This window comes from Entelurus aequoreus, linkage group LG01 (genome assembly GCF_033978785.1).
Source record: "Entelurus aequoreus isolate RoL-2023_Sb linkage group LG01, RoL_Eaeq_v1.1, whole genome shotgun sequence".
Classification (NCBI taxonomy): Eukaryota; Metazoa; Chordata; class Actinopteri; order Syngnathiformes; family Syngnathidae; genus Entelurus; species Entelurus aequoreus.
Window position 1 is genome coordinate 8,248,030 of NC_084731.1, and position 12,084 is coordinate 8,260,113.

A 12,084-nucleotide genomic window follows, 5' to 3' on the forward strand; every position below is an offset into this window, starting at 1 on the left:
CTAGGAATGATGCAAAGGAGATACTATCCCCAGAAGTCTGCTTGGTTTTTTGACAGTTTGGTGGGATTGCAAAAACAGCCAATTCTGCACAAGGCGTCAATTTAAAATGTAATACATCTGCAAGATGTTTAAAAATATTAGTCCAGTCGGCTTTCAGACAGGGACAGGACCAGAACATGTGTGTCATGTTTGTTGGAGTCGATTGACAGCGATTACATGTATCTGCAATATTGGCATACATTCTGGAAAGTTTGGCGTTAAACAACCTTAAACTGTATTAGATTAAGCTTTGAACAAGACGTGCTATCATTTAGTTGTACTAATGCAGATTTCCAGTCGTTGTTATCTAAAACTTTGACAAATTCTGCTTCCCGGTCGTTTCTAATTTTGTCCGGAGATGTCTCTTTAAGATGGGAAATTAGACTTAGACTTAGACAAACTTTAATGATCCACAAGGGAAATTGTTCCACACAGTAGCTCAGTAACAAAGGATGGAAGGTGTAAGGATGGAAAGGATAATGCAGGTATAAAATAGACTAAAAATGTACCGTAGTAGCAATATATAATATCAATCAATCGATGTTTACTTATACAGCCTTAAGAGCTGTCTCAAAGGGCTGCACAAGCCACAATGACATCCTCGGCTCAGATCCCACATCAGGGCAAGAAAAAACTCAACCCAATGGGATGACAATGAGGAACCTTGGAGGGGACCGCAGATGTGGGGACTCCCCCCACCCCCTGGCGACCGGTGCAATGGACGTCGGGTGGATCGGGCATAATATTGTTTGAGTCCAGTCCATAGTGGATCTAACATAATAGTGAGAGTTCAGTCCATAGTGGATCTAACATAATAGTGGGAGTCCAGTCCATAGTGGATCTAACATAATAGTGAGAGTCCAGTCCATAGTGGATCTAACATAATAGTGAGAGTTCAGTCCATAGTGGATCTAACATAATAGTGTGAGAGTCCAGTCCATAGTGGATCTAACATAATAGTGAGAGTCCAGTCCATAGTGGATCTAACATAATAGTGTGAGAGTCCAGTCCATAGTGGATCTAACATAATAGTGAGAGTCCAGTCCATAGTGGATCTAACATAATAGTGAGAGTCCAGTCCATAGTGGATCTAACATAATAGTGTGAGAGTCCAGTCCATAGTGGATCTAACATAATAGTGAGAGTGCAGTCCATAGTGTATCTAACATAATAGTGAGAGTCCAGTCCATAGTGGATCTAACATAATAGTGAGAGTTCAGTCCATAGTGGATCTAACATAATAGTGGGAGTCCAGTCCATAGTGGATCTAACATAATAGTGAGAGTCCAGTCCATAGTGGATCTAACATAATAGTGAGAGTTCAGTCCATAGTGGATCTAACATAATAGTGTGAGAGTCCAGTCCATAGTGGATCTAACATAATAGTGAGAGTCCAGTCCATAGTGGATCTAACATAATAGTGTGAGAGTCCAGTCCATAGTGGATCTAACATAATAGTGAGAGTCCAGTCCATAGTGGATCTAACATAATAGTGAGAGTCCAGTCCATAGTGAATCTAACATAATAGTGTGAGAGTCCAGTCCATAGTGGATCTAACATAATAGTGAGAGTGCAGTCCATAGTGTATCTAACATAATAGTGAGAGTCCAGTCCATAGTGGATCTAACATAATAGTGAGAGTCCAGTCCATAGTGGATCTAACATAATACTGAGAGTCCAGTCCATAGTGGATCTAACATAATAGTGAGAGTCCAGTCCATAGTGGATCTAACATAATAGTGAGAGTCCAGTCCATAGTGGATCTAACATGATAGTGTGAGAGTCCAGTCCATAGTGGATCTAACATAATAGTGTGGGAGTCCAGTCCATAGTGGATCTAACATAATAGTGAGAGTCCAGTCCATAGTGGATCTAACATAATAGTGTGAGAGTCCAGTCCATAGTGGATCTAATATAATACTGAGAGTCCAGTCCATAGTGGATCTAACATAATAGTGTGAGAGTCCAGTCCATAGTGGATCTAACATAATAGTGTGAGAGTCCAGTCCATAGTGGATCTAACATAATAGTGAGGGTCCAGTCCATAGTGGATCTAACACAATAGTGAGAGTCCAGTCCATAGTGGATCTAACATAATAGTGAGAGTCCAGTCCATAGTGGATCTAACATAATAGTGAGAGTCCAGTCCATAGTGGATCTAACATAATAGTGTGAGAGTCCAGTCCATAGTGGATCTAACATAATAGTGAGAGTCCAGTCCATAGTGGGCCCAGCATGAGATCATCTTGAGTGGAGACAGGTCAGCAGCGTCCCCAACTGATGCACAGATGAGTGGTCCACCCTGGGTCCCGACTTTGGAGCAGAAAAGAGACGGCTTAAATGCTTCTACTGAGGTAGCATCTCTAACTGTTACCGGTAGAACATTCCAGAGTACTGGAGCCCGAACAGAAAACGCTCTATAGCCCGCATACTTTTTTGGGGCTCTGGGAATCACTAATAAGCCGGAGTTCTTTGAACGCAGATTTCTTGCCGGGACATATGGTACAATACAATCGGCAAGATAGGCTGGAGCTAGACCTTGTAGTATTTTATACGTAAGTAATAAAACCTTAAAGTCACATCTTAAGTGCACAGGAAGGGTTGAGTTTTTTCTTGCCCTGATGCGGGATCTGAGCCAACGAGGATGTCGTTGTGGCTTGTGCAGCCCTTTGAGACACTCCTGATTTAGGGCTATATAAGTAACCATTGATTGATTGATTGATTGATATATTATAATATTATTATTACTTTGACTCGTATTCTTGTGGACTTGTGTTCTGCGCATGCCTCGGTTAATGTATTTGGCCGTTACACTCAAGGTGGATTTATATTTTAAAATAGTTTGTTATGGATAGGATCATGGCCATAGAGTGGATGATGATGTAATACATCATTTGTGTAAATCAGTGCCCACGTGCAGCCCACGCAGCCTCTCTTTCCCCATTCACCCACCATTACCCGTCATTCAGTGTGGTGTGTGTGTGTGTGGGTGTGTGAGAGTGTGGGTGTGTGTGTGTGTGTGTGTGTGTGTGTGTGTGTGTGTGTGTGTGTGTGTGTGTGTGTGTGTGTGTGTGTGTGTGTGTGTGTGTGTGTGTGTGTGTGTTTAGTGATTGGCTCGCCTCTCCATCTCTGTCAGAAGCCGTGCAGCTGTAGGTTGTGCGCGTCTCTCCATTTTCCTCCATAAACATAAACCGACTGCTGTGTTTTTTTTGCACCAATCCAACCACCTGCAGCCCTGCGGCAATAAATAATCGGCCGCGGTCGACGCCGAGCGCGATCCACCTGTTTGCGTCGCCGTGATGCTCTTCTTGCTGAGACGATGCTGAGCTGATCCGCGGTGATCTTGCGGAGACGCGTCCAATAAGCGGCGGGTGGTGGAAGCCCGGAGGAGAGAGGAGCGCTGGGAAGGATCCGGACGTGTGCGCCGCACTGCCAGGAGGAGGTGATGCCCGCGTCTTCTCACCTGGACCCCGCCGGGCTGGTGCTCCTGCTGCTGCTGCTGGGTGGCTGGGCGGTCGGAGGAAGTGAGTCCCTTGTCTTGTCATTGTGTGTCTGTGCGTAAAATACAACAAGAACAACAAAAAAATAATAATAATTGGTCGGAATATGTCATTTAAATGCCACAAACAAAGTATTTTTCTTCGTTTTGTGTAAGCCGGCGACGTAAAGTGACAGGCAGAACAATTCAATAATTGACCTGTGTATCCACCTGTTGCCGCTGTTTAACAAGATTTGTATCAATCAATCAATGTTTACTTATAAAGCCCTAAATCGCGAGTGTCTCAAAGGGCTGCACAAGCCTCAACGACACCCTCGGCTCAGATCCCACATGTGCAATGGACGTCGAGTGGATCTAGCATAATATTGTGAGTCTAGTCCAGGGGTCACCAACCTTTTTGAAACCAAGAGCTACTTCTTGGGTACTGATTAATGTGAAGGGCTACCAGTTTGATACACACTTAAATAAATTGCCAGAAATAGCCAATTTGCTCAATTTACCTTTAACTCTATGTTATTATTAATAATTAATGATATTTACACTTAATTGAACGGTTTAAAAGAGAAGAAAACACGAAAAAAAATGACAATTAAATTTTGAAACATAGTTCATCTTCAATTTCGACTCTTTAAAATTCAAAATTCAACCGAAAAAAAGAAGAGAAAAACTTAAAAAAAGAATTTATGGAACATCATTAGTAATTTTTCCTGATTAAGATTAATTTTAGAATTTTGATGACATGTTTTAAATAGGTTAAAATCCAATCTACACTTTGTTAGAATATATAACAAATTGGACCAAGCTATATTTCTAACAAAGACAAATCATTATTTCTTCTAGATTTTCCAGAACAAAAATTTTAAAAGAAATTAAAAAGACCTTGAAATAAGATTTAAATTTGATTCTACAGATTTTCTAGATTTGCCAGAATAATTTTTTTGAATTTTAATCATAATAAGTTTGAAGAAATATTCTTCGTCGAAAAAACAGAAGCTAAAATGAAGAATTAAATTAAAATGTATTTGTTATTCTTTACAATAAAAAAAATAAATTTACTTGAACATTGATTTAAATTGTCAAGAAAGAAGAGGAAGGAATTCAAAAGGTAAAAAGGTATATGTGTTTAAAAATCCTAAAATCATTTTTAAGGTTGTATTTTTTTCTCTAAAATTGTCTTTCTGAAAGTTATAAGAAGCAAAGTAAAAAAATTAATGAATTTATTTAAACAAGTGAAGACCAAGTCTTTAAAATATTTTCTTGGATTTTCAAATTCTATTTGAGTTTTGTCTCTCTTAGAATCAAAAATGTCGGGCAAAGCGAGACCAGCTTGCTAGTAAATAAATACAATTTAAAAAATAGAGGCAGCTCACTGGTAAGTGCTGCTATTTGAGCTATTTTTAGAATAGGCCAGCGGGCTACTCATCTGGTCCTTACGGGCTACCTGGTGCCCGCGGGCACCGCGTTGGTGACCCCTGGTCTAGTCCATGGGTGTCAAACTCTGGCCCGCGGGCCAAATTTGTAATTTCACTTGGCCCTTGAGGCGATATCAAATTAACACTAAAGCTGGCCCGCCGATTATATATTGCGGCGGTGCCGCGGTAGCACCGCATTCACCGCTACTTCTAATACTTGCCAACCCTCCCGGGAGTCTTCCAAACTTCAGCGCCCCTCCCGAAAATCGTCAAGTCTGCTTTTCAGCCGGTTCAACAAGTGCCGGCCCAGTCACATAACACGTGTGGCTTCTGCACGCACAAACAATTTAATGCAACGCATACTTCATCAACAGCGATACAGGTAACACTGAGGGTAGCCGAATAAAAAAACGTTAACACTGTTAGAAATATGCGCCACACTGTGAATCCACACCAAACAAGAATGACAAACACATTTCGGGAGAACATCCGCACCGTAACACAACAGAACAAATACCCAGAACCCTTTGCAGCACTAACTCTTCCGGGACGCTACAAGGTGTGTGTGTGTTGGGGGGAGGTTTGATGGTAGCGGGGGTGTATTTTGTAGCGTCCCGGAAGAGTTGGTGCTGCAAAGGATTCTGGGTATTTGTTCTGTTGTGTTTATGTTGTGTTATGGTGCGGATGTTCTCCCGAAATGTGTCATTCTTGTTTGGTGTGGATTCACAGTGTGGCGTATATTTCTAACAGTGTTAAAGTTTTTTGTACTGGCACTCTCAGTGTGACCTGTATGGCTGTTGATGAAGTATGCGTTGCATTCGCTCGTGTGTGCGTACAGAAGCCGCACATATCTTGTGACTGGGTCTGAACGATGTTAGAATGGATGAAAAGCGGACGTGACGATAGCTCGTAGAGTATGTTAAAGGCAGTGCATTTAAGGCACGCCCCCAAGACTGTGGTCCGTCCAGGTGGACAAGATATAATGACTGATGAACACCTTCGTTCAATAATGAAGGTTGCCTCAGCTCAAAGCCTGAGCCCCTACACCAGCATCCAAGAAAAGATGCCAGGTATCTGGCTTAAGCACATCAGATTAGATCAGTGTGTTGCAAACTGAGCAGTTTAAAGTCCTGAATGGTTGGTTTATTCATTATTTTATTTTCAAATTTAATAGCCTGTGGAAAAAGTTAATGTTGATATTTACCTCAGAAGGCTGCAAATAGAAAAGAGGCCTTCAATTTGTATTTAAATTGTATTTGATATGCCATTGATATTTTTTAATTATTATTATTATTATTTGAAACTCGATTTTGCATGTCACTATAAAGTTATATAAGCCTTGCTTGTTCAATATTTAATGCAAAACTTGTTTGGGTCCCTATTAAAAGGTTAATTAGTTCAACTTTGGCCCGCGGCTTTGTTCAGTTTTAAATTTTGGCCCACTCTGTATTTGAGTTTGACACCCCTGGTCTAGTCCATAGTGGATCTAACATAGTTGTGAGTCCAGTCCATAGTGGATCTAACATAATATTGTGAGAGTCTAGTCCATAGTGGATCTAACATAATAGTGTGAGAGTCCAGTCCATAGTGGATCTAACATAATAGTGTGGGAGTCCAGTCCATAGTGGATCTAACATAATAGTGAGAGTCCAGTCCATAGTGGATCTAGCATAATATTGTGAGAGTCTAGTCCATAGTGGATCTAACATAATAGTGAGAGTCCAGTCCATAGTGGATCTAACATAATATTGTGAGAGTCTAGTCCATAGTGGATCTAACATAATATTGTGAGAGTCCAGTTCATAGTGGAGCTAACATAATAGTGAGAGTCCAGTCCATAGTGGATCTAACATAATAGTGAGAGTCCAGTCCATAGTGGATCTAACATAATAGTGTGAGAGTCCAGTCCATAGTGGATATAACATAATAGTGAGAGTCCAGTCCATAGTGGATCTAACATAATAGTGAGAGTCCAGTCCATAGTGGATCTAACATAATAGTGAGAGTCCAGTCCATAGTGGATCTAACATAATAGTGAGAGTCCAGTCCATAGTGGATCTAGCATAATATTGTGAGAGTCCAGTCCATAGTGGATCTAGCATAATATTGTGAGAGTCCAGTCCATAGTGGACGTAGCATAATATTGTGAGAGTCCAGTCCATAGTGTATCTAACATAATAGTGAGAGTCCAGTCCATAGTGGATCTAACATAATAGTGTGAGAGTCCAGTCCATAGTGGATCTAACATAATATTGTGAGAGTCCAGTCCATAGTGGATCTAGCATAATATTGTGAGAGTCCAGTCCATAGTGTATCTAACATAATGGTGTGAGAGTCCAGTCCATAGTGGATCTAACATAATAGTGTGAGAGTCCAGTCCATGGTGGATCTAACATAATATTGTGAGAGTCCAGTCCATAGTGGATCTAGCATAATATTGTGAGAGTCCAGTCCATAGTGGATCTAACATAATAGTGTGAGAGTCCAGTCCATGGTGGATCTAACATAATATTGTGAGAGTCCAGTCCATAGTGGACGTAGCATAATATTGTGAGAGTCCAGTCCATAGTGGATCTAACATAATGGTGTGAGAGTCCAGTCCATAGTGGATCTAACATAATAGTGTGAGAGTCCAGTCCATAGTGGATCTAACATAATAGTGAGAGTCCAGTCCATAGTGGATCTAACATAGTGCAAAACGCCACAGGTGGGAGCATATGATGCCATAAATGTGCAGGGAAAATGAGTGTCTCCATGGTGATAGCCATACATACATGCAAAAACTTCATTTAAATAGGGCGGTCTGCACCACTTTTGCACTTGTTATTACAAGTACACATAGCCCAAGTAGATCACCAGCAACACACAGGGTACACACAATGTTACAGTCCGCACACACGGTTTAGCGCATGTATTTGGTTGCATGTAAACACCTCAATCGATCAATCATCAGACAAATGGCGCTGCCCCAACATTTAATACACAAGAGAAGGAGACGAAGCTGGAGGGAGGGAGGATGTTTACACCAACAAGAAGACAAGTTAATGCTAGAGAAGCTGAAATATAATTGCATTAATATAATAAAAAACTACCTTTTTTAATGAGCGGCAGAACTTTTAGACAACAACAATGACGAGATAGATAACTACAACCCGTTATCCTGAACTAAGTTGTGAAAAATATTTAACTAATGAATATACAGTCGTGGTCAAAAGTTGACATACACTTGTAAAGAACTTCATGTCATGGCTGTCTTGAGTTTCCAATCATTTCTACAACTCTTATTTTTTTGTTATAGAGTGATTGGAGCACATACTTGTTGGTCACAAAAAAACATTCATGAAATTTGGTTCTTTTATGAATTTATTATGGGTCTACTGAAAATGTGAGCAAATGTGCTGGGTCAAAAGTATACATACAGCAATGTTAATATTTGCTTACATGTCCCTTGGCAAGTTTCACTGCAATAAGGCACTTTTGGTAGCCATCCACAAGCTTCTGCTTGAGTTTTTGACCACAAAATTGGTGCAGTTCAGATAGATTTGTTGGTTTTCTGACATGGACTTGTTTCTTCAGCATTGTCCACACGTTTAAGTCAGGACTTTGGGAAGGCCATTCTAAAACCTTAATTCTAGCTTGATTTAGCCATTCCTTTACCACTTTTGACGTGTGTTTGGGGTCAGTGTCCTGTTGGAACACCCAACTGCGCCCAAGACCCAACCTCCGGGCTGATGATTTTAGCTTGTCCTGAAGAACTTGGAGGTAATCCTCCTTTTTCATTGTCCCATTTACTCTCTGTAAAGCACCAGTTCCATTGGCAGCAAAACAGGCCCAGAGCATAATACTACCACCACCATGCTTGACGGTGGTGTTCCTGGGATTAAAGGCATCACCTTTTCTCCTCCAAAGATATTGCTGGGTATTGTGGCCAAACAGCTCAATTTTTGTTTCATCTGACATCACATGGACAAAGATAAGACATTCTGGAGGAAAGTTCTGTGGTCAGTAATTGTAATCCATGGTTAAAAACAATCCATGGCACAGCGAAACGTTTCTTTTCGAAAAGTTGGTCTGAGCAAGCCATCTATATCTATTCAATCCAACCATTCAATCAGCCCACACCTGCTTTGCTGTGCAAGTGGATTTGCAGTGAGGGGAAGGAACCGAAGAGGGAAGATGGAAAAGCAACGTATACAAGAAAAGAGGAAACATCAGCAACTGCCGCATTCGAATTTGTGATGTCAACAACTTCACACTCACTATGTCCTTGTTGTTACTATTTCGACCACAACAACACCAAAGTCCCGTTGTTTAGAACAGATCTAATGGAGACTACTGGAAGCAACTTAACATGACCTTGATTGCGTTATTTCCAGCAAATTAAAGTTCATATGTGATGCACACCACCTTGAAGTAACAGCACAGTGAAATGAAGATGGACACGTACAAATATTAACACCTGCACACCGAGGGTGTAGGAACCAAAAGAGCATTATTTTCCTTGGCTAACTTCGTTATGTCTGACACAAAAGTCAAGCTTTCCCTACTGTTTGATTGCCTTGTTTTCAACTTCTGAATGTCTTTATCCATACTTGCCAACCCTCACAAATTTTCCGGGAGACTACCAAATTTCAGTGTCTCTCCTGAAAATCTCCCGGGACAACCATTCTCCCGAAAATCTCCCGATTTCCAGCCGGACAACTATATTGGGGGCGTGCCTTAAATGCATTGCCTTTAACGTCATCTCACCTGAAAAGGAGACTTTTATATATGTTTCTGTTATCCATAGGTTTATCTATAACCCATAAAGTAGGCAGGCATGGAACTAGTTCTCAGCGTGTGTTTATACCAGCCGGCACGTTCACACACTGACACACAACATCCGGATTCCCATCATGCATTGCTTCAAAACTACGGCAAGTTGTACTATCCAAAATTTCCAGCCGGACAAACAATATTGGGGGCGTGCCTTAAAGGCACTGCCTTTAGCATCCTCTCACCTGAAAAGGAGACTATTATATATGTCTCCGTTATCCATAGGTTTATCTATAAGCCATAACACGGTGGCCGAGTGGATATAGTCACTCATGAACGGTCAGAGAAGCACAAGGCTGGTCACAGCCCAGTATTATGGGCCACCTTGCAAGCAACATTCCGTTGTCATTTGCGGATGTTTTCAACAAATCCGTGAAGGATATGTTCCCGGATTCAGAGATCGCTAGCCAGTACTCAAATGGCAGAACAAAAGCTACTCAAATAGTGAAAGGTAAGTGTTATTTTTTTTTAAAGTAAGCAGCAAGTACAGTACAGTTAGTAGGACAACTGTGTTTTCATTACTGTTTACTGTACTATATATATATATATATATATATATATATATATATATATATATATATATATATATGAAATACTTTAAGTTCAGTGAATTCTAGCTATAAATATACTCCTCCCACTTAACCTCGACCCCCCCCAAATCTCCCGAATTCGAAGGTCTCAAGGTTGGCAAGTATGCTTTATGCCACACACCATGCACACTCACGCGATAGTAGTTGAACTTTTCTGTTATTGGCATAGGTCTATCATCAATGAGCTGTCCATATTGTCTCTTTGTGCAAGACTCAAGCACCTGATGAAGTAGCCAAAAAACAGGCTTTTATTGGCAGCGTTGCAAGTTGCAAAACAGGCACAAGAAAACCCTATCAAGTTGGCAGAGTTTTTGCTCATAACCCACACCACTCTAACCGTCACTTTCGTGACTCCTCCCGCACATACACCACATCCCGTACGTCACTCCCCAAGCTCCAAACACAAACACATTACATAAATAATACAATAACACATGAACAGAATAACATAACCCTAAGGGTCATTACACTGTCATTACATTACGATTAGTTATTTATGCCCGACGGAACAACACAGTCTCTGAGGCGGGGAGGCAGCCTGCGCTTCCCCAGGATGCCAGAGCCTCTTCAATCTGCAAGTCCGGGATGCGCGGAAGAGGCAACTGTCTCTGTGAGATGAGTCAGTGTGGTACATAGAAGGGAGAGGGGAGACATTGGATGAGGGGGGTTCGCTCCTGGTCTTCTGGGAAGGTGGGAAGGGTGTGTCCGCTATATGGTGCCAGTTTGTCTCTGTGGAAGACAACTTTCCTGCCCCAGGGTGGAAGCTGCACACTGTAGACTACCTCCCCAACTATCTCCAGCACCCTGCAGGTCCCCTCCTAGCTGTTGTGCAGCTTGGGACACCGCCATTTTTCCTCTTCAGGCTGTAGACCCACACAAGGTATCTCGCTTGGAAGTGTCTCCTTTTTGTTGTAACATCATAGCTCAGCTTTTGACGTGACCCGGCGTTTGCCAGCTGGTCTCTGGCAAAGGTGTGTTCTTCTTCGCATATTCCGGGCCAGGTGGAACATATGGACCACCTGGTGGTCTGCCGAAGGCAACCGCTGCATCAGCAAAGCAGGCGTACACCGGGTGGAGTCCTGAACAGTCGACCTGTAGACAATGAGGACCAGTGGAAGGTGGGTGTCCAAGTCCCGCTGGTGTTCTGCGGTCAACATAGCTAGTTGTTGTGCCATCGTCTGGTTAAACCTCTTAACCAGGCAGTCACTCTAGGTGTGCAGAGGGGTTGTGCGGGTCTTCTACATTCCAAGGCCGTCACACGGGGCTGCAAACATCTTAGATTCAAAATTGTAGCCCTGGTCGCTGCGCATGATGATGGCTGTCCAAAACTGACTAAACATACGTTCCACTAAGGCGTCTGCTACGGTCTCAGCCTCTTGGTCCAGGACAGCATATACTTCTGGACATTTTGTAAAATATTCCATGGCCACTGAGACATAACAGCTACATTTGTCTGTGCGGGGAAAGCGTGCCATGACATCCAAAGCCACTCTCTCCATCGGCGAACTTGCTAGCTGTTGCTGCAGCAGGGCGTGGGAGTGGTTTAGTGGCCCCTTGTGTGAAGAACAGGCATCGCAACTGCGGCAGAAGTCCTCTATGTCTCTGTGCTGCTGTCCCCAACAGGAGCCCTGTTGCAGGCAACAAATGACGGCGTGGCGAAGTTGGTAGAGTGGCCGGGCCAGCAATCGGAGGGTTGCTGGTTACTGGGGTTCAATCCGCACCTTCTACC

At 42.2% G+C, this 12,084-nt stretch overlaps 1 protein-coding gene across 2 annotated transcripts in view; it reads left to right on the plus strand.

Annotated features, from left to right (window-relative positions):
• Positions 1-3,179: 3,179 nt before the first annotated feature.
• The window catches only part of LOC133647877 (fibronectin type III domain-containing protein 4-like), a 41,844-nt gene continuing 32,939 nt past the window's right edge, over positions 3,180-12,084 (plus strand). For both annotated transcript variants that reach the window (XM_062043612.1, XM_062043620.1), the window contains exon 1: positions 3,180-3,563. In XM_062043612.1, the coding sequence (XP_061899596.1) occupies positions 3,485-3,563 (79 nt within the window). In that variant the 5' untranslated portion in view covers positions 3,180-3,484. The remainder of the gene's footprint in view (positions 3,564-12,084) is intronic.